This window comes from Schistocerca nitens, chromosome 5, assembly GCF_023898315.1.
Source record: "Schistocerca nitens isolate TAMUIC-IGC-003100 chromosome 5, iqSchNite1.1, whole genome shotgun sequence".
In the NCBI taxonomy this organism is placed as follows: domain Eukaryota; kingdom Metazoa; phylum Arthropoda; class Insecta; order Orthoptera; family Acrididae; genus Schistocerca; species Schistocerca nitens.
The window spans coordinates 488,531,412-488,555,900 of NC_064618.1; the positions used below are offsets into that span (position 1 = coordinate 488,531,412).

General features: G+C 37.9%; 1 protein-coding gene across 1 annotated transcript; it reads right to left on the reverse strand.

The window, feature by feature from the left end:
- Positions 1-828: 828 nt before the first annotated feature.
- Positions 829-23,893, reverse strand: LOC126259467 (deoxynucleotidyltransferase terminal-interacting protein 2). Its single transcript, XM_049956296.1, has 5 exons — positions 23,707-23,893; positions 17,578-17,854; positions 15,079-15,292; positions 5,952-6,116; positions 829-1,159 (listed from the first exon to the last, which is right to left on the reverse strand). Exons 1-5 carry the CDS (start codon positions 23,816-23,818, stop codon positions 944-946), a joined length of 984 nt encoding a protein of 327 aa, XP_049812253.1. The 5' UTR covers positions 23,819-23,893; the 3' UTR covers positions 829-943.
- Positions 23,894-24,489: the final 596 nt, after the last annotated feature.

Sequence of the window (24,489 nt, forward strand, 5' to 3'; positions counted from 1 at the left end):
CATGAGATTCCTTTGTTTGACAAAATAGAACGGGTTGTAATAAATGGGACTCAAGAAGCTCAGACACAGAAGAGTTCTATATGTTTGGATCATGAGAGACATAGTTGGGGGGGGGGAACCCTACATATTGAATTTGAGAGCTACTAGTTACAGTAACAAAGTGCCGTCCTTCATATTCCTTCCACAGGAAAATTTTTACCGAGTTTTCCATGACAACTCATTCAACATTGCACTTTAAAAAATTGTGTCTCATACCACGGAAGTCATTCCTCAACATCTTAACAAATGAACTATGACTTGTCCCTTCTTCTAGTTGGTATATTCCACATATTCCCTACTTCACTGATTCTGCAAAAACAATCCAGTTGATTTTCATAAACTTTTTGTAACATTACATCTAAAATACTTCAAACCTCTTCTTTTCCAGTTTTCTCCACAGTGCAAGACTGACTCACATATAATGCTATGCTCCAGATTTATGTTCAAAGATATTTCTTTTTCAGACTGAAACCAATTTTTAAGACCAGCTTCTTTTGGTGACGAATGCTGTTTTTGCCCGTGATAGTGTGCTGCTTTTGTCCTCTTTCCCTCCATTCAATGTCTCCTGTAACTTTCTTCTCTTTCACAGATAACAGGAAAAAATAATACTATTAATGATCACACACTATGGGCTTAACATTGATGCATTTCTGTAATTTCTATTTCAGTTAACATACTTTTACACTTGTAAAAATATTCTGAAGGTACTTCTCTTCTTTCTTTTGAATTAACATCTGTAACTTACCACTGTACCAAACCAAATTATGTTATGTTTTCAAAATCAAAAGATTGCAAAATCACATGTAATTTATTATAACATAAATACATGCTAAAATGCTTATTCCTGTAATCTATATATACATGCAATTACATGGGATCATCAGATATACAAACAAGTACATCTCTACTTTTTCTTCCCCTTCCTTTTTAATCGTTGTGCATGCTTATGTGCTTTATGATGTGTTCTCTTCTTTTCTGCAATAATTTCTAAGTAGCGCCTCTTATTGTATTTCTTGAACTCTGCATCTGCCAAAAGTTCATCAACAATTGTCTTCTTTCTCTGTTTCTTTGGTATCCTGCTACTGTAAAAATCTTCAGGTGCATCCACAACTTTTCCAACCTAAAAATAAATACAGACATGATATTTGGTATTTAAATTCTGCATCTGCATTGGTACTAAATACTAGACATTAAAAAGAAATGAGGTATCTTTAAACATGGCAGTCAGTGCATTTTGCAATGAACTTACGTATGGAAAAAAGTCAAAATAATTTGGAAGACGTTAAAAGTATATTACAAGTCTTTACCAAGTCTTAGACAACCATCTTCATTAAAGTTTTCCACTAGACAAGCATATACTTTCCAGTAACAGCCAGCAGGTCCAGTCGGTATGAACAAAATAAAACGAAAGCTAGATTATTTTACCATGTACAGTTACACAACTTACAATTAGTTCAAACACTGTCTATATTACCTTGCTTCTATCATTAAAAATTACCAACAACAACTGCTATGCAATCACGATGCCATGGTTCCTGACCTACAGTTCACAAAAGTTAAATATTAACCTTGAAACTGACACACAAAGAAGACAGGACACCGTCAGAAAGAAACTAAATGTCAACACTAAAAAGAAAGGCAAAGATGTGAAAAGGAAGATACAATATTAACGTTGCTCACACAACCCTGCAATTTTCATGGCATATTAAAATCAAGTCATTACTAATAGCAAAAGAAGTCAAGGGCATGCAAGCTCACCAATAGTTGAGGCATTAATATGTATACTATCCTACACCTAAAATGCTTAAGGCAAATACAAATGATAAGAAGATGAGGAGTAGGAAAAATTAGACTAGTGGAAGAGATAACCGCACTATTGAGAAAAGGTAAGAATTTGGGAACATCTTTGTAGTGGGCTGTTTTGACAACATCTGTGTACAACATCCATGTACAAAACAGCAAGGTGCAAAAAAGCACAGCAAAACTGCCAACAACACAAAGAGTAGATTTCTGACAAAGTACTCTTGCATGAGTGCAATAAAAATACAGTATGCCTGGCTTGGAGAGTTCTACTGGAGATGAGGAGTTAAAGGAGCATTGGCATATATGGCATCTCAGTTGTTGTTGTTGTTGTTGTTATTGTTGTTGTGGTCTTCAGTCCAGAGATTGGTTTGATGCAGCTCTCCATGCTACTCTATCCTGTGCAAGCTTCTTCATCTACCAGTACCTACTGCAACCTACATCCTTCTGAATCTGCTTAGTGTATTCATCTCTTGGTCTCCCTCTACGATTTTTACCCTCCACACTGGCCTCCAATATTAAATTGATGATCCCTTGATGCCTCAGAACATGTCCTACCAACCGATCCCTTCTTCTAGTCAAGGTGTGCCACAAATTTCTCTTCTCCCTAATTCTATTCAATACCTCTTCATTAGTTATGTGATCTACCCATCTAATCTTCAGCATTCTTCTGTAGCACCACATTTTGAAAGCTTCTATTCTCTTCTTGTCCAAACTATTTATTGTCCACGTTTCACTTCCATACATGGCCACACTCCATACAAATACTTTCAGAAACAACTTCGACACTTAAATCTATACTCGATGTTAACAAATTTCTCTTCTTCAGAAATGCTTTCCTTGCAATTGCCAGTCTACATTTTATATCCTCTCTACTTCGACCATCATGAGTTATTTTGCTCCCCAAATAGCAAAACTCCCTTACTACTATAAGTGTCTCATTTCCTAATGTAATTCCCGCAGCATCACCCAATTTAATTCAACTGCATTCCACTATCCTCGTTTTGCTTTTGTTGATGTTCAACTTATATCCTCCTTTCAAGACATTGTCCATTCTGTTCAACTGCTCTTATAGAGATCCTTTGCTGTCTCTGACAGAATTAGAATGTCATCGGCGAACGTCAAAGTTTTTATTTCCTCTCCATGGCTTATAATTCCTACTCCGAATTTCTTCTTGTTTCATTTACTGCTTGCTCAATATACAGATTGAATAACATTGAGGATAGGCTACAACCCTGTCTCACTCCCTTCCCAACCACTAATTCCCTTTCATGCCCCTCAACTCATATAACTGCCATCTGGTTTCTGTACAAACTGTAAATAGCCTTTTGCTCCCTGTATTTTACCCCTGCCACCTTCAGATTTTGAAAGAGAGTATTCCATTCAACACTGTCAAAAGCTTTCTCTAAGTCTACAAATGCTAGAAACGTAGGTTTTCCCTTCCTTAATCTATTTTCTAAGAAAAGTCGTAGGGTCAGTATTGCCTCACGTGTTCCAACATTTCTACGGAATCCAAACTGATCTTCCCCGAGGTCACCTTCTACCAGTTTTTCCATTCATCTGTAGGGAATTCGTGTTAGTATTTTGCAGCCGTGACTTATTAAACTGATAGTTCGGTGATTTTCACATCTGTCAACAACTGCTTGCTTTGGGATTGGAATTATTATATTCTTCTTTTAGTCTGAGGGTATTTCGCCTGTCTCGTACATCTTGCTCACCAGATCGTAGAGTTTTGTCAGGACTCGCTCTCCCAAGGCCGTCAGTAGTTCTAATGGAATGTTGTCTACTCCCAGGGCCTTGTTTTGGCTTAGGTCTTTCAGTGCTCTGTCAAACTCTTCACACAGTATCATATCTCCCATTTCATCTTCATCTACATCCTCTTCCATTTCCATAATATTGTCCTCAAGTACATCGCCCTTGTACAGACCCTCTATATACTCCTTCCACCTTTCTGCTTTCTCTTCTTTGCTTACAAGGGAACCTCCCCATCGCACCCCCCTCAGATTTAGTTATAAGTTGGCACAGTGGATAGGCCTTGAAAACCTGAACACAGATCAATCGAGATAACAGGAAGAAGTTGTATGGAACTATGAAAAAAATAAGCAAAATATACAAACTGAATAGTCCATGTACAACATAAGCAACTTAAGGATCATATGCGCTCACGAGCGCCGTGGTCCCGTAGTTAGCGTTAGCAGCTTCTGAACGAGAGGTCCTTGGTTCAAGTCTTCCCTCGATTGAAAATTTTTCTTTCTTTATTTTCGCAAAGTTATGATCTGTCCATTAATTCATTGACATCTCTGTTCACTATAATAAGTTTAGTGTATGTGTTTTGCGACCGCACCGCAAAACCGTGCGATTAGTAGACGAAAGGACGTGCTTCTCCAACGGGAACCGAAAACATTTGATCTCAAAGGTTATAGGTCAAGCGATTCCTCCACAGGAAAACACATCTGATATATTCTATACGACACTGGTGACGGCATGTGCGTCACATGACACGAATATGTTGTCAACCCACCTAACTTGTACACTTGGCGAATGGGTAAAAAGATTCTTCTACCTTGCCCGATTTAGGTTTTCTTGTGGATGTGATAATCCCATTGGAGAGGCACGTCCTTTCGTCTACTAATCGCACAGTTTTTCGGTGCCGTCGCAAAACACAGACACTAAACTAATTACAGTGAACAAAGACGTCAATGAACGAAAGGACAGATCATAACTCTGCGAAAATGAAGAAAGTAAAATTTTCACTCGAGGGAAGACTTGAACCAAGAACCTAGCGTTCGGCAGGTGCTCACGTTAACCACGGGACCACGGCACTCTTGGAGTTACACTCTCCTCGATGTTGCCTATCTTGCATATGGAATACTCAGTTTGTATATTTTGCTTATTTTTTTCATAGTTCCACACAACTTCTTCCTGTTTTCTCGATTGATCTGTGTTCAGGTTTTCAAGGCCTATCCACTGTGCCAACATATAAGTAAATCTGAGGGGGGTGCGATGGGGAGGTTCCCTTGTTAGAACTGAGTTTCCATCTGAGCTCTTGATATTCATTCAAGTGGTTCTCTTTTCTCCAAAAGTCTCTTTAATTTCCCTGTAGGCAGTATCTATCTTACCGCCAGTGAGATATGCCTCTACATCCTTACATTTGTCCTCTAGCCATCCCTGCTTAGCCATTTTGCACTTCCTGTCGATCTCATTTTTGAGAGGTTTGTATTCCTTTTGCCAGCTTCATTTACTGCATTTTCATATTTTCTCCTTTCATCAATTAAATTCGTAGTACCAGTACAAAAAGGTCGTTTTGGTTAGTGTTACAAGGCCAGATCAGTCAATCATCCAGACTGTTGCCCCTGCAACTACTGAAAAGACTGCTGCCCCTCTTCAGGAGCCACACGTTTGTCTGGCCTCTCAACAGATACCCCTCCATCGTGGTTGCGCCTACGGTACGGCTATCTGTATCAGTGAGGCACGCAAGCCTCCCCACCAACATCAAGGTCCATGGTTCATCTCAGTTATCACGCGATATAACATCAACAGTGAATGATGGTTGCAGAGCGGATTTACTGGATCCGCAGATTTGGCACCATTTCACTTGATGGCATCAACTTGCTCTGGCTGGACAAGAAGCACAGATAATGTTCAAGTAGCTGGATCAAGCTAACTACCATCTGCTTTCATCAGATATATGTGGATGTAAAAATGTTAATAACGTATCATAATTTTGTGGGCATAAGAAGGATTAAAAATGTGGAGAATAAGAAGATTACTGAAAAACTGATGCTGTCTTTTGGACGGATATTAATAAAACATTCAAAGTCATAATAGTTAATTGTTTATAAAACTGATTTAAATAGGATATAGGAAGATGTTGTTACACACACACACACACACACACACACACACACACAGAGAGAGAGAGAGAGAGAGAGAGAGAGAGAGAGAGAGAGATTGGTGGCACCTTGCCTTGAAATAAACAGGAAAGGCAAAAGCTGTCCTCAAATCTGTGTACTTGCCACACCTTTTGTGGTTAACTAGGTGAAAATACTTCCATGACCATTTGTTAAAAGAAGTTTAAAAATGTCACTTGTTTTTTGCAATGCTTAACTCACCTGGAAATATTTTGGTAGCACTTTAAGGTCATTCTTCTTGTAGAAATGTTTTGGATCAAGAGCAGCCCTCATCTGAAGAACCATCAGGTCATTCTTTGCTTCATCTGTGAGCTCAGGTGCTGGCATATTAAACCATTTAGCACCCTTTGTGCGCTCTCGTTGTTTCTGAAATGGAACATACATTAAAACAGAATTTTCGTTAGGAGGCTTGTAATTTTCAGTACATAAACTGAATTGACTGAAAACCATGATCTGTAATTGCTCAACAATTAAATCACCCAAGAGTCAAATGGTTTTCCATCAACAGCACAAGAAGAAGCAAATTCCAAACTTACATATTTAAAGCGAATACAAAAAACTGCAACTAGTCACTTTTTTGAATTAGTTATTTATTCATTCCATGAAGCAGTTTTTGAAACTTTTCAAGCTCATCTTCAGATGGTGTATAGGAAGCTGGGTGCTGACTCTGTGACAAAAAAATGGAACATACTTTGATGCACGAGTACTGTTATCTGCCGATTTGGATCCAAAATTTAGTTTTATGCTTTTTGCGACAGTATGGGTGGCTTTTGTCGTTGATATTCATCTGTCTGCTTATTGTGATGGTCAGTTGGTACCACATCACTCACTTTCACTGTTGTCACAATGTGATATGACACATATTCTGTAGAAGTGAATGATGTGGTACCAACTGGTCATCACAATGGAAGCAGACAGATGGATATTAACATCAAAAGCCGCCCATACTGTCGCAAAAAGTACGAAACTAAATTTTGGAGCCAAATTGGCAGATAAACAGTACTCATGCATTAAAGCATGTTCCATTTTCTTGCCACACAGCCAGCGTCCAGCATTATGCTTCAAATAGCTATGTAACTGAAGATGAACCTGAAAGGTTTCAAAAATCGGTTCATGGAATGATAAGTAACTATTTCAAAAAAGTGACTGGTTGCAGTTTTATGTATTTACATTCAATATACATTCATGGGTTCTTAAACATCTGTAATGGATAGGTTTAATCTTACTTATATAACTTACATTAACAATTACAAACTACGGAATACAAAGCAAGACTTGTGATGAACAGAAGAGAGATGGAATAAATTAAATTTGCCCCAATCATGTATGAAACAATAACACTAACACATCCTGAAGGCCTAATTGTAACAACTGTAATAGGGCTCCTGGTTCTTGGAGGCCTCTGCTGTAAAATACTAACCTTCAGGTTAATACACTTCCTGCCAATCAAACAGCTAGTTGGCAATCCTTAACAACAAGCTCTCATTCCATACCTCTTAAAGATCAGAAGCATAACACAAGTCTCTAGTTTCCAATTCTCCCTTTCTTTCACACGACTGGAGTTAGTCAAAATTTTCAGTCAATGAGCTTGAGTAATGTTTCAAATTGTCCTATATGGTGGAGAATACCTAGTCATTTCCTTTCATGTTCTTCTCACAAATGGAGCTAGGGAATGGCAACTGTCTACATTAATACAAGCCCTAATTTTCCTTAACTTGTCTTCGCAGTCTTACATGATATATATGTTGGCAGAGGTAGAAATGTTCTGCTGTCAGCTTCAAATGCCAATTCTGTTAATTTCCTTAATAGCGTTTCACAAAAAGGACTTCATCTTCCTTCTGGGGATTCCCTTTCAAGTCCATGCAGCATCCTCATAACATTCACATGTTTATCAAACCTACCAGTAACAAATCTAGCAGCATGCCTCTAAATTGCTCCGATGTCTCCCTGGTGGGAATCCCAAACACTTGAGACGTACTCAAGGATGGATTATATCAGCATTTCACACAATCTCGTTTATAGATGAGCTTATCTTTTCCAAAATTCTTCCAATAAAACAAAGTCAACCAGCCACCTTCCCTACTACTGTTGTTACATGCTCATGCCATTTCATATCGCTTTGCAATGTTACACACAGATATTTAACTGACACAACTGTGTCAAGCAGCAAAACACTAATACTGTGTTTAAACATTACAGAATTGGTCTTCCTAGTCATCTGCATTGACTTACATTTTTCTACATTTAGAGCAAGCTGGCAGTCATCACACCAACTAGAAATTCTGTCTAAGCCTTCCAGTACCTTCTACAGTCACTCAAAGACAATAATTTTCCAATCATCAGCAAAAAGTTGCAGTCAGATCATTTATGTAAATAGAGAACAAATGCAATCCTATCACACTTCCCTGGGATACTCGTAATGATACCAGTGTCTCTGATGAACGCTCACTGTCCAAGATGGCTTACTGGATTCTACTACTTATGAAGTCACTCTCATAGCTGAGAACTTAATCCGTATGCTCAGACCTTTATTAACAGTCCGCATTGGTGCAGTGTCAAATGCTTTTGGAAATCTAGGAAAGTGGACGCTGTCTATTGCCCTTCATCCTTGGTTCACATGACGTCATGCAAGACAAGGGAACACTGAGTTTTGCATGAGCAATATTTTCTAAACCTCGGTCAATTTGTGTGCATAATCTTCTCGCATTAAAAAAATTTATTCCACATTATGTTCATGAGAAATATGAAAATAATTGAAGAAACATTTTTTAACCTCCACTTAAGTTCTCTTGCACAGTTCACTTAAAAGTCAATATGTTGTCATCATCATCATCAGAATTATTACTCATGTTTACTGCACAGCAACTGACTCACTACCAATGAGCACCATTCAATGACTGGATCATTATACCCTGCCCGCACTCTGTATGGTCATGGCAGACAACAACACATTCTGCAGGTGTTGGGCTGTTTGACTGAGCCTTTATTGTTAGTAAAGAAGGGCCTTCATTTGCTATCCACTTTTAATAAAATATGGTCAGCTGAAACAAAGAAGCAGGGGTTAGTCACTGTCCTCACCCATCCAGCCCCGTCCCTGTTCCCATTCCAGCACTACACAGCCGTCATTACACTGCCACACCCAGTCTTTTAATTTCTTTTATTTTTATTTCTCTCCTTTGCACTACTTACCCCCTGCCCCCTCTGCACCTTCTCTCCTACACTCTGTCTAAACTGCAAAACTTCACTGTCTGCCACTCCCACCATACTATCCCTCCTCCCACCATACTATCCCTCCTCCTCCCCGCCCCAGCCTCCTCCTTACCCCCACCCAGTCGCCACTCCCATCATGCACTGGTGCTGCTGCTGGCAGTGTAGTTTCAGCTCTCTGAGACTGCAGATGTGTGTGCAAGCTGCGCTTGCGTGAGTGTGTTTGTGCATGTGTGTCTACTGCTGACAAAGGCCTTAATGGCTGAAAGCTATGATTGTGTGAATCTTTTTACTGTGCCTATCATGGCTCAGCATCTCCACTATATGGTGAGTAGCAACTTTCCTTCTCTCGTATTGGGACAGAGGTATTGCAAGACAATGTACTTCCCCTGTACAGCAAAATATGTTGATTAATTGGAAGATATGAAACTTCCTGGCAGATTAAAACTGGAATTGGAAGATAGTTTCACATACTAGGAGATACTTGAATTATTTTTTTAAAAGCTATACATCTTCAAATTGTTTACCAAACAACCTTATCCCCTTCAAAATACTATCCAATACAACTAATACATTTGTCCCACAGGGGCTTCCACTGTTCGAAACATTTTTTTAGTCATCTTCAGAAATGGGTGACAGCTCCTCCCTCATTTTTTTATTGACTTTCTCAATGTTGGCAAATCTGTGTGCTTTCATGACCCTTTTCATGTGTGGAAATAAAAAAAGTCGCACGGAGCCAGGTCGGGTGAGTAAGGTGCATAAGGCAACAGAACCATGTCATTTTTAGCTAAAAACTGTTTAACAGGTTCATTGTCACGGCAAAAGAACCAGTCTCCTGTCTGTCACAAATCGGGTCCTTTTTTTATGAACACTGTTGCACAGTCTTCTTAAAACTTCCAAATAAAAGGTTTGATTGACAGTGTGAGTTGGGGGGAACAAACTCTTCTAAATGATTGGGCAGTTGATGCAAGTCCAGAATGCGGTTTGTCACCAATTGACATGTCAGTAGCAAATCCCTCATTTCTGGGCAAGATGATACACCTTGGTTCAACAAACATATTAGGAAGTGGCTGAGAAAGCAGAGAATTTTTCACATTATGCGAAATAAAAGCAGCTGTCAAAATGTCAACGAGAGATTCTTTTAACAAATTTGAAAGCAATATTTTATCTGCAGATTCTAAAAATAGCCTCAAGAAATTTTGGTCATACGTAAAATCTATGAACGGTACAAATAATTCAATACCTTCTCTTGCTGACAGTATGGGCAATGTAACAGATGATGATAAACAGAAGGCCGAAATTCTAAACCTAGCTTTCAAAAACTCATTTACAGTAGAGAACTGCACCACCCTTCCCCCTTTCAATTATCGAACAAACGCAAGGATGGCTGACATAGTGTTTAGTGTATCAGGGATTGTAAAACAGTTAAAATACTTAGATGCCAGGAAGGCATCTGGCCCAGAAGGTATCCCCGTAAGATTTTATGTTGACTATGCTACACATATAGCACCATTCTTATCCATCATCTATCAGAGATCATTGGAACAGAGGAAAGTTCCACGGGACTGGAAGAAGGCCCAGTTCATAGCAATCTATAAAAAGGGTAGAAAATCGGATGCACATAATTACTGGCAAATTTCACTGACATCGATTTTTTGTAGAATCATGGAACATAGTTTGTGTTCACACATATTGACCTTTCTAGACTCTGAGAAGCTCATCTGCAGAAACCAGCACGGGTTTAGGAAACAGCGGTCACGCGAGACACAGCTGGCCTTCTTTGTGCATGATATACAACAGGCTCTAGATACCAGCTCCCAGGTTGGTGCCATATTCCTCGACTTTCGAAAGGTGTTCAACTCAGTTCAGCACTGTTGCTTGCTCCAAAAAGTGCGCGCTTATGGTCTATCCGATGACATATGCAGATGGATCGAAAGATTTCTAACAGACAGAGGGCAGTATGTCGTCCTGAATGAGGAGACTTCAACAGAAACAAGCGTAACATCAGGTGTGTCCCAGGGCAGCGTAATAGGTCCGCTGCTTTTTGCAATTTACGTAAACGATCTGGTTGATGGTATTGACGGCGGCATTAGACTGTTTGCCGATGATGCTGTAGTCAACAGGAAAGTAGTATCCCACGAAAGTTGTGAACAAATCAATGAAGATTTGCAGAAAATAAATGCATGGTGTAATGACTGGCAGTTATCTCTCAATATTAGTAAATGTAACCTACTGTGTGTAACAATGTGAAAATCCCCATTAATGGACGAGTACAAAATAAATACCCAGTCTTTGGAAGAAGTAACATCCGTCAAATATATAGGTGTGACTATTCAAAATGATCTCAAATGGACCGATCATGGAAACTGCTTACAATATTTTAGTTTGTCCAGTCTTAGAGTACTGTTCATCTGTATGGAACCCTTAATGGTTGGGTCTGATTCAAGAGATTGAGAAGGTCCAAAGAAGAGCAGCAAGATTAGTGACTGGTACATTTAGCAATCACGAGTGTGTTACAAATCTCATAGAAAGTTTGAGGTGAGACACACTTGCAGATAAAAAAAGCTAAATGGAAGGGGCTGCTCACTGAATTCCAAAATCCGATCTTCGTCAAGGATGTAGAACATATATTATTACCACGAACTTTCAAATGGCGCAATGATCACCTTTTAAAGGTAAGGGAAACTAGAGTTCATACTGAGGCATTCAGACTCATTTTTTCCTTGCGAATTGCGCGAGTGGAACAGAATGGGGGGGAAATATGACTTTGGTGCGAATAGTGCCCTCCGCCACACACCACTTGGTGGCTACCAGAGTATATATGTAGAAGTAGACATATCTAGGTTTCCAGACAGTGACTGACACAGTTCGTGGCTCCAGATTTTTAAAGGTGTGAGCATAAGGAATGTTTCCAAGTATGTGAGTGGCTCAAAGAATTCTTAAGTAATAGAATATTGTTCTCCCCAACGAGTGTTCGTCAGAAACAAAGGTATCATCAGGAGAGCTCCTTGGAAGTGTGATAGGACAGCTTTTGCTTTCATGTACATAAGTGATTGGACAGACAGGGTGAGCAGCAACATCTGACTGACTGACGACATTGTAGTGAATGGGAAAATTTCGTCATTGACTAACCGCAGGAGAACACAGGATTGCTTAAGACATACTTTCTATTTGTCATGATGAACAGCAGCTTGCTTTAAATGCAGAAAATATAAGTGAATGCAGGTGAGTACGAAAAAACAATCCTGTAATGTCCAAATACAGTACTGGAGGTGGTGCTGCTTGATGTAGTTACACTGAGTAAATATCTTTGCTTAATGCTGCTACGTTATATGAGATGGAACAAGCATGTACAGTCAGTAAAAGGGAAGTTTGTTGGTTGATCTGGGGGAGGCAAACAAACAGTGAGATCATCAGATTAGGGAAGGGCAGGGAAAGAAGTCACTCATACCCTTACAAAGGAACCATCCCGGCATTTACCTGAAGCAATTTAGGGAAATCATGGAAAACCCAAATCAGGATGGCCGGTAGTGGGTCTGAACTGATGTCCTCCTGAATGCAATTCCAGTGTGCTAACCAGTGCGCCACCTCACTAGGTCAGTAATAGGGAAGATGAATTAGGAGAATTCTAGGGAAGAGTAGATGTTCTACAAAAGAGACTCGATACAGAAAACGAGTGCAACTCATTCTCCTGTAATGCTAGTATTTGCGATCCCCACCATGTCAGATTAAACAAAGACATAGAAGCAATTCAGAGGTTTGCTGCTAGATTTATTACTAGCAGGTTTGATCAACATGTGAATATTACGGAAATGCTTTGTAAATTCAAATGGAGGGAATATGGCCTCTCTTTTTTGTTAAAATTCATGGTGAAACCTTCAGCTGTCATTTATTTTTCACAATTCGCTACTACAGCTGGAGTCAAGAACAATGGTTGTCAAGTTCAGGCTTGTTCTGCGCACCTGTGCCACGCGTTCTCAGACAGCCAATAAGCGCATTCAGTAGCATTCTGAGCACTCTGCTATGAATGTTGTATGCAATGCGAGCATTATACTCGACTGTAGCACATTATTTAGTGAATTTTTATTCCATTTGTTGCACGTTGTCATGGCTAATGATGAAGATAAGTGACAAGTGCTACCTAGGTAAACAAGACACATAATTTGTGGGATACATGCTTTCATCGAGCACAAAGCACATATATGTGCATACTGCAACTGTCACTTGGAACCAGCAACAATGCTATCACCATCCTAGTCTCGACCTGTGCGAACCAACATCGTTCATGGATCGGACTGTAGTTTTGGTCAATGACAATTATTGAGCTTAGATGGTATAAAAGGCAGGAAAGGTAAACCATAATTTGAACAAGAGTAATTTGTTCTCTTAAGGCCACCGTAGTATGTTAAAAAAAATTTCAGGGTAACAATGATAGTGTACAATAATTTTCATAAAGAACTGACATTGTTAGCTGTCAACTTGGACTTGCTTCTGCACAAAGTTATCGTAGAGTTATTATTGTGAAAAAATTTTATGTACTATGGTTGGCTTAAAAAAGCAAACTACTTTTGTTCAAATTACGGTTTAATTTCCCTGCCATTTATGCCAGCGAAGCTTTGATAATGGTCACCGACCCAAACTAGTTGCTAATTGTGAAAACTAAATGATAGCTGAAGGTTTCACCATGGGCTTTAACTATTATCTGGTGGCTGAATATCCCCAACTGCACACATACATAGCCTTTTTACTCTTGTTTCATTAGCTAGTCAAACAGCTAAGGGAATGACTAGTAATCATACAAGATATTCCCTGCCTTGCACTGCATGGAAGCTTACAGAGAATGTAAATAGATGAATGCACATGTACGCATGTTCTGGCACTGTACTTTGTTCACTTGGTGTATCAAAGTTACTTCATGTTGAACGTTGAACTACAATAATAATCAGTTTACGTTTGCCAAATGAGAGCAGAAACATGTTTGGCATGCACTCCATGACATTCACTAGCTGGTGTCAGGCGACTGTTAGCCACAGCATGCTGCAGAAAATTTCAAGAATGAACTGTTCTGATCTTGCCGTGGCCACAAGTTGTTGTGGAAATGTTTCTGGGAGGTTTTGTCATAACTGGTGAGTTGGAAAAGGGTTCCATCAACTGCTACTTTTAGCACACACTTGAAATGTGGTTTGGAAAATAAAGGAAGCAGTGGACTCAAACTTGCGACTTCATCTGCATTGGACTATGGTTACCAGTAGATAATGAGCAGATTCAGCACTACAACAATCTGAGTGGAAGATAACACTTCCTCTGGTAACTGCTGCACCCTACCATGTTGCCAGATCATATAGATGGCCGGACTTAGAATTCTAAGGGGGTAGCAAGTTTTACTGGCATGTTAAGTGAGCAACATATCTGCCATGGCTGACTGGCAGCCACATTTTATGTCAAAGACTCTACAGAACTAACATGCAATGAAATGAAGTTTTGAGAGTCCCATGAATACATCTCAAATTTGCTCTGCTCAGTGTTGATCTTTGGCACACAGGATATACAAATTCACTGCCAGTGCAATTTGTACAGAGCAGAAAATGAAACCTGGGAAAATGAATAGAACATTACAGTGCTTTGTAATATATAAACTACAACAAATCAAAATAAGAGAAACTGTAGCCTGCATAACAAGAATTTACTTCATCTCTAAGTGATGATATTACAACAAACTTTTGTTTAAAGACTGTATTACCCTCCTCCCCTATTTTTCATATGACAGAAAAATCATACAGTATACTCTGATCAAAACCTGAGCAGTCAACATCACTAAACAGCACAGTAACAATACAATACATCTGTTCATTACAATGTATATTCCACAGCAGTTTTGTAGTTTTGTCTCATGCAAACATCCATGTACTTCCATTTTTATTTGTTTGTGTAATACTGAGTTAAAACCTACAAGGAAAGAAAATATAGGAGCACGAAGTACTATTACTGAAACATATCTTGAGTCCACTATTACTGAAACATATCTTACAAATAAAATGTATATACCTATGAATTGTTGGCAGTTCAGTAATTTTATATCAAGTAAACAAAATGGAAGTGTAGCAGATCTTCCAGCAAGTACCTTTCTTTCTAGTCTCAATCGTTTCTCACTGGTTTCATGTGGTATAGCATGCTGCTTTTCAAATCCAGGTTGTATAACACTTTTTTGTAACAGTTTATCAACTGATGTTAATTTCCTACATGATTCATCAACTCCTGTACCTCTTTTCAGATTCATATCAATGTAAGATGGCATATCTTCGAGCCCTGGTATCTCTTCGATCAGAAGAGCTGCTCTGAAATTAGAAAAAAATTACTCATCAGCATAATTTTCTGCAAATGGAGCATCAAAATACAGTCTTTGCAAAGAAACTGCACAATAGATGTAAGAAAAGTACACATTTATAGACAGAAAGATGTCAAATGAAACACATATGGAAGCAAAAAGCGCAGTACATGGAGTGTTCAACAATTACTGTAGCAGACTCTAATCTAAAGACCACACAAAGTACAGAGAAGTTCTTGTCATACATTTAGATTTTCAGTGTTGTCAAAGTGAGTGTCCAGACACTCATGGACGACACAGGTATCAGAACTGAGAGTATCAAAGCAATATCAATATCAATAACAATTGCAATACCGATGTTCTAAAAACAAAGGAAGATCCTGGAGTACTACCACAGATTAAGTCTCACAACACAAAAAAAATGAGTGCTATAGACATCAATGTCAGTGGTGCTGAGAAACACCTGTAATACATAAAAATGAATATCTCAAATGCCAGTGGCTCTGCAGACTCACAGCCAGATTTAATACAGAAATTTGTGGCAGAGTTGCCGCTTTCTTAATCATAACATATAGTAGACACCTAGAACAAAAAACTGTGAGTAGTTTTTGATAAGAAGCATACGTCAAACCTTTCCACATTAAGGGTACGAGATGTGGGCCACAAAATGATCATTTAATTTCACTGATATTCATACATTGCATGTGGAATCTTAATAGTCATATATTTTAACTCAAACCCAATGTACTACCTCCAAGTCAACCAGCAATTAAAGTAATCACATGTATGCAGTATTTCTTGACTTCTGAAAGCACTTGACCCAGTACCACACAAACGCTTATTAAAGAACATACTACTATAAGAGATATCGAATGAAATTTGTGACTGGATTTGGGATTTACTGGTAGGGAGAAAACAGCAAGTTATCTTGGGCGGAGAGTCATCGAAAGATGTAGGAGTAGGTATGCCCATGAGAAATATGTTGGGACTCATGGTGTTCATATGCTTATGATCTGGAAGACAATACTAATAGGATTTCGAAAAGCTTTCATAGTGGTGCAAAGATTGGCAACTTGCTTTATATGTTCATATATGTAAAATTTTGAACTTCAAAAAATGCAGAAACATGTCTTAGCACTAAGGCCAAAATATAAATGAGTAATTATTGTACTCAGTAAACACAAACAAATGACTTGCAACCACTTTTGAGGGTATGAAATGGAATGATAATACAGACCCAACTGCAGCTAAGTAGGTGGTAGACTTCAGTTCACTGGTTAGGTAAAGGAAAAATACAGTCTACAAAAAAGATTGCTTACAAAATGCTCATGCGACTCATCCTGGAAGAGGCCATTGGCTCAAGTGTTTGGAACCCACAGCAAAGAGGACAAAGGGGATACCAAGCACATATAATGAGGGACAGCAAACATTTGACGTGCAGAAGAGCATCATAGAAATACTGAACTGGTAGGTGCCAAAGGATAGGTATCAATTATCCAACAAAACCATATTTACAAAACTTCAAAAATTATGGCTCTGAACACTATGGGACTTAACAGCTGAGACCATCAGTTCCCTAGAACTTAGAACTACTTAAACCTAACTAACCTAAGGACATCACACACATCCATGCCTGAGGCAGGATTCGAACCTGCGACCATAGCGGCCGCGCGGCTCCAGACTGACGCGCCTAGAAAAAACATCAGAAGCAGTATAAAGATGAAATCTAGAAATACACTACAGCCTCCTACATATCTCTCATGTGGGCACCAAGCATACAGACAATTCATTTCCACACTCTTTACACAAATGAAATGAAAAGAAATCATAAAATGTTGTACATAACATGCACTTGACAGTAGTTTGTAAGGTATGGCTGCAGGTACGAGGACACAGTGTTTTATAAATATGCTTGTCAGGTCAGTGGATACGACGGAAATTACTTTATTACAGGTGCGGTTTATGCATCATGAGCGCATTACATTTTAAGCAAATCAGGAAAGAAAACATCTGTGTATGAGAGAGTGCCCTAAGCACACATCAACAGTTTAGTTATAAGGGAGGACAACATATTGAGCACAACATGTGAAAAAAACAAGAATTGCTTCAAGAAAAACAAATTGCATTTCCAAAATGTAAAAATCATGTTTTTAAAACTCTTCTAAGTGTGATGTGGTAGTTGAGCCATGCTGAATTTGTTATCATTAAGTTTAACACTAAAGAGAGGAGAGTAGGGGAAAAAGAAGAAGAAGAAGAAGAAGAAAGAAAGACCAAACTTTACTTCTTCTGACTTACTTCTTTTTTACTTCTGAAGTATTTGCATCTATATTCAATAATTCTTGGAGATCAGTGTCAATTAAATTTCGCTTAGCATCATTTTGGGAACATCCAGCTACTTCACAAATATCCGATTTCCCATCACCATCATCATCGTTGCCCTCACTCTCATCGTCGTCATCGTCATCATCATCATCATCATCATCATCATCATCGCCACCACCACTCCCAACACATTCTCCAAATGTGTAACTTTCTTTCCATTTGCCACGACGATCCTCTTGTACTATTGCACCTATGCTTACAAAAAGAAAATATGGTAATTATATCACCATATCCACATGCAGATACACAGTCAATCAGGGTAACTTTTTAGCAGTCAAGTTATCTCTGTAGTACTTACATTTTTGTTTCAAATGGTTGACGTTCCGCATACTGGCACTATTTTGTCCAAAAAGCAACCATAGTTTTATTACCTCTGTTACTCTTAGTGCCTGCATATAGAACATCAGCCATTTGAAACAAAAATCTTAAGTTGTACAAAGATGCCCTGACTGATAAGAAGTTACCTTCATTGACTATATGCCTAAGTATTAGGCCTAAGAATATTTTAGAGAAAATAATTTACATCTCAACAGGAGAAAAACAATGTGTACAGAAAAATAATAACAGAAATAACAGTTTGAACGATTTTATTGGGGATGGAGACAAGGTAGAAGAGGACTGCAATAGGGTTCAGGAAATAGAGGTGAACAAATCTCTGACATCAGAACCACATTGATAAGATCTGTTCTAAAATAAGTACAACGATATCTTAATAAAAAATGTTCCATACAGTGGACACAGAAACACTGTTAAAACCATACTATACATTTATCTGTGAAATGTGGTTTATTTACCTCTTAACGCACAATTCTCAGTCACCTGATTCATGTACAGGAGGCATGTCAATATCTAAAATAATAAACATTTTAAGAGAGATACAATATTGTCACTTTTTTCCCCTTTTCTGTTGTTCCTTAGTTGCTTTAAAATTTATGGCGGTATGTTTTGTCTTTGCAACTAGCCTAAGTGAAATGCTGTCTGTTTTTTGCCATATGTGCTTCGCTTCTTTTACTTACGAAGCAACTTCAGTGTCCAGCATTACATGTTTCTGTTTATAATATAATAAATGTATTATGTAGAGTTACAATATGCTACAATGTTACATTTCCTCATGCTTTTCTCATTTTTCAGACTACAAACAACTTTCGTAGCAAAAATTTTATAAGGTTAAATTATCATTTGGTGTTACAATTTCTAATGTTGTTAGTCCATATGTGCAGTCCTGAAGATGTGTTCAATCGGTCCCCAAGCTCCAGCTATCCAATCTCTGACACTTTTCCACCCACATTTATTACAACACATCGCACTTTGTGACCAATATGAATATGTTTGCAGAGTGAGTGAGGAGTGTGTGTGTGTGTGTGTGTGTGTGTGTGTGTGTGTGTGTGTGTGTGAGTGAGTGAGTGAGTGAGTGAGAGAGAGAGAGAGAGAGAGATATTCATTAATTATTTACGCTGGTTATGTTTCAGATTTCTGTTGGTTACTGTTTTAGTGGCTAGCATGATCAGTGAGTTATGACTGATAATGATTTGGTCATTAATTACTTTCTTTTTCATTGCAAGGGCTCTTTGTATATTAAAGTTTTCCTGCAATGTCAGGAGATTTTTGTTGCAATCATTCAATCTAATAATTTTTATGTCTTGTTGCATGTTGGATGGTCCCCGTCCAATTTTTTATTAGGTGTTCAGTAAAGGTAGACTGGCTATTTTCATGCTTCCAGCTCCTTATATGTTCTTTATATCTAGTTTTGAAATTCCTGTCAGTCTTCCCTGGATATGCTGATTCCATTCTTGGCATTCTAACTGGTGCATATCTACTCCTTGGTCTTTATTTGGTTTGTCTATTGTTGTGCGTAAATGTGACTGGACAGTTTCTTGTTCTGTAAGCAACATCTAATCTCCATTTCTTTAATATGCTTGCTATTCTGTATGCTGATTTGTGTTTGTATATTAAAGTGTACCATTTCTTTCTGTTAGTCATGTCATGAGTATTACTGTTTCGTGTTCCACATGTGCTGCAGTGTCTGTGAGGTTCTATGGTTTGTCCGTTCTCTGCTTGTTTTCATTTTGATTGTGTAGTTGAGATTTTGTACTACATGGGTGTTGTAACCATTGTTTGTGGTTATGAGTTTTGTTTGTAATTCTTTCTCACCGTTTTCCTTTCTTAGTTTGATATTATTGAGTCCGTCAACATTTTTGATTTTGCGGGTGGTTGAATGATGCATGTATAATTGCATCTGTAGCTGTTAGCTTCCCAAAGAAGTCAAGTCAAAAGCGTACTTATTGCTGTCTCTCTTTATCTTTATATGCAAGAAATGTATTTGATTTTGTTTCTTTTTCCATGGTGAATTGAATGTTTTAAGTATATTGTTTACATCTGTATGATGCTTATCTACTTTCTCTGTTGGTTCATCTACCATATAGATTATGTCATCCACATATCTGTACCAGTAAACAATTTTGTAGCCTTTCTTTGTGCTGACTGAATCAAAGATTGTGTTTTCTATGTGGTTGAGGAATATGTTTGCCTGTGTTCCTGATACTGGGGATTCCATTGGAAGCCCATCCTTTTATGCGTAGAACTTCTTTTCAAATTGGACGTAATTTTGGGATGTGATTGCTTTGTGGGTTTTGGTTATTTCATTAATACTGTCTGCAGGTAAAGATGACCAAAGCTGTTTGTGGAATGTGTAACAATTTTATTTGTGTTATGAGTTCTTTTTTTTTCCAATGTTCTGGTGTTCTTCATTTCATAGTGTTGCATTATGATTTTGGCCATGTGTTTTACCAAATGGTATGATGATGCATTCATGATACTACATGATACATTTATTATATGTCTAAAAAGGAACATATACAATACAACACTGAATATATTTCATAAATAAAAGAAGCGAAATGAGTATGGCAAAAAACAAACTGGCTTTCATTTAGCTGCACACATGGAACGCATCTCCATGAAGAAATACAGTAGTTTACATTATTTTATATACATTTCTGAGATACTGCTACACAAATGCATACTGCAGTTCCCAGAATACAAAGATAAAATGTATAATTACCTTGTGCAAACTGTGAAACTGTTCTCAATTAATTCATCAATAGAATAATAATACTTTTCCACCTGGAGAGTAGAGAGTAATCTTGTCTGTGAACCATACCCCACATTAAATATATTACTGCCTTTTATTTTATTGTAAAATTTAAACCCCATACACTCTGGTGTTTGGGCATAAGAGTTTTACACTGTTTGTGCTGGGAGTTTAAAATTTTCTCTGTGCGAGTACTGTAATTGTTGTCAAAATGGAAAGAGTTTACTCTACGCTGATTTTTATATAAGAATAACAACACCTTGTACATGTAAAGGAAGAACAGATAGGCTTTTTGGTGATATTTTACTGACTGCAGCAGTGGAATAGTGTGGTGATACTGGCAACGACTGGCCATGGAGCAAATAATTAATGCTGTTCCAATTCTATAGTTGAAAGGTTCTTGTATGTAGCCTTGTCCATTCATTAAATTAATTATCCTCATAAAGCAAACATTTCATAACAAAACATTTGCACTAATATGAAGATCACATAATTTCCACCATTCAATGGTCGCTGACAATATCAGCACACAACACCACCACTGCTGTAGGTAAAATTTAACACATGTTCATAATTATTTTCTTTTATAATACTAAGAGTCTCATGACATGACATTTGTTAAGCTTCCACAAAAGATTGTACCATAAAGAAAAACTGACTCAGGGCAGTAGTGATCAATATATTTCTGGCATCTATTTTAGTGGCACATGCTAAAATAGACATTGCAAATGCTAAGCTATTGAGTTTATTGCCAAGTACTCAATGTGTACCTTCCTATTTCGATTTTTATCATAACTTAGGCCTGAGAACTTACACGGTTTGCTTGTGCAATTTATTGATCATTGCAAGTTACCTTAATTTAACTCTGTTCTAATGATTTAGCTTAACAATGATTCATTTTGGTTTTTAGGCCCCGATAATTTCATTTTAGTCTATTTTGATGGAACCAAGATTCAAGTTTTTCTAGAGTATTTTTTACTCTTTCTGAAATTCTTTCAGGTACCTCATTTTCAATTAGGACTGATGTATCATTAGCAATTAAAACGGAATGAAAATCAGTAGCAAGCGGTAGGTCGTACTGTACACCAATACAGGGAGCAGAGACCGATGCACACATTCAGAGAATTGGAAAACTCCATAAGAAAGTCATCAGATGCACCACAAAACTAATAGCACAGGAATCTTGCAAAAACAAATTTAATGAAGCAGAAATGGTAATTATAAGAAATCTGTAAATATATTGGATAGTACTTTTTTCAATGGTAAATTGTTCAGTGCCTCTAAACAGAGATTTTCATGTCAATGACACAACACTAAAGAAAATTACTCTATCTGCAGGAAAAGATTAAAAATTACAGACCCTACGAATGCGGGAAGCTAATTACATGACATACTGCCACCTAGCACATCCTCAAAAGAAAACTGAAGGACCATTTTATCTCTGGATGTTGCTTTAAGGTCAAGCTGTAGGGCCCACTTGCAGGCAAATTCATAGGGCAAGTGTAACTTCAAAGTTGGGAATCGAATAAAATACTTCCTTTTTCGTGGGGAAACAAATTTTCTGGAATAAGGAAAAAGGAAGACAAGATGTTGTTCGCATAATACAGAAAAGGTCATACAGACTTAGTGAAAAATGTGTTCCAGTTTCTGTATATTGGTACAAATATGATTTTAACGAGCTTTGACTGTATATTAATGTTTAAATGTTTTCTGCAGTATGGTAAAAAAAATTAGTTTTCAGTTTGTGTAACTATATTAGTATTATCTGTTGTTGTTGTTGTGGTCTTCAGTCCTGAGACTGGTTTGATGCAGCTCTCCACGCTACTCTATCCTGTGCAAGTTTCTTCATCTACCAGTACCTACTGCAACCTACATCCTTCTGAATCTGCTTAGTGTATTGATCTCTTGGTCTCCCTCTACGATTTTTACCCTCCACGCTGCCCTCCAATGCTAAATTTGTGATCCCTTGATGCCTCAAAACATGTCCTACCAACCGATCCCTTCTTCTAGTCAAGTTGTGCCACAAACTTCTCTTCTCCCCAATCCTATTCAATACCTCCTCATTAGTTACGTGATCTACCCACCTTATCTTCAGCATTCTTCTGTAGCACCACATTTCGAAAGCTTCTATTCTCTTCGTGTCCAAACTGGTTATCGTCCACGTTTCACTTCCATACATGGCTACACTCCATACAAATACTTTCAGAAACGACTTCCTGACACTTAAATCTATACTCGATGTTAACAAATTTCTCTTCTTCAGGAACGATTTCCTTGCCATTGCCAGTCTACATTTTATATCCTCTCTACTTCGACTATCATCAGTTATTTTACTCCCTAAACAGCAAAACTCCTTTACTACTTTAAGTGTCTCATTTCCTAATCTAATCCCCTCAGCATCACCCGATTTAATTTGACTACATTCCATGTATTATCTGTATCGTGGCATAAATAAATATTTGTAGACTTCCCTTACATAAGCACGACTGCTGCATAAGTTAATGTGGGTTATTAGTATTTATCGTCACTGTGCATAACTAAAGAAAAATTGTTTTCTCTCTGTTTCTCTATGGTACCTACAATGTCTGGCTAGTACTAATTATCTGTTAACACCATTACTAGAAACAATTTATTTTGTATCAGTAGCAAATTTCTGTGTAATTTGTTGATTCTGCATAAAACTGGCAACATGAAATGCTTCATATTAAAGTAAAATACGTTCTAAGATCAATAAATAAACTAGGCCTAAACAAAATTACATAAAAAACACCTGTTGCTCCGCGATAGGTTGTCATTATAATTGAAAACGACAAACGTTTATCATGTAGTTCTCGCGTAAATATCTTAAATCTCCTGACAGTGCCACGGCATCACGCTGATTTATTATGTTCTACAAATCCGCATTTTCTTTCCTCACACAGCAAAACAGCTGTATTTTCGCGTCATCTCACCTTTCGCTCCCCGTACATCTTCATACACGCCAATATCATAAAGCCTTTTCTTGGATGATAATTTATTGTTCAAATTTGCTAGTTCAGTTTCTATCAACTGCTCAAAATTCATTCTTGTAACATATACTGCGACACCACGCTAACTCAAAACATGCACGGGAGATTGTAAACAAACGTATACCAGAGTTCCTCGTGCAAACAAGATTTCGTGGTGCACAAAGCAAAGATGCTAGCTTGGAAAATCATCATTGAAAAATATGTTGGAAGTCTTAACAATAAAAATTAAGAGAAACATATTCGAAATGTCACTTGCAAATTATGTTCATCCACTCAATGAAGTTGCGTAAAGAATAAATTATTGACTGGACTCAGTAATAGCAATAGTAATCCTCCAAACAAACGACCACAAGTAGCCCATCATTACATAAGGTAAAAGACAGAAAGAACTAATCTCCATCAGTAAAACCAATTTTGGTAATAGTTTAGAATTTAAGAAGTAAGTTACTTCACTATATACAGCCAAAAAGTTGCAAAATTACGGAATTGAAATTCCGACATTACCCGCAATCGGGCAATGAAAGAAATTCGATGGTGACAATTGAAAATTTATGTCGGACCTGGACTCGAAACCCAATTTACGCGTGCCGACGCCTCAACAACTTCGGTTACCCGAACACGTTTTCTGACCAGCCCAAATTTCCGACTTGTTCACACTGCATAATAGTGACACCTGTCCACTACCCTTCTTTCTCGCAGCCTCACAGTGATTCTAGAAACAGGTAT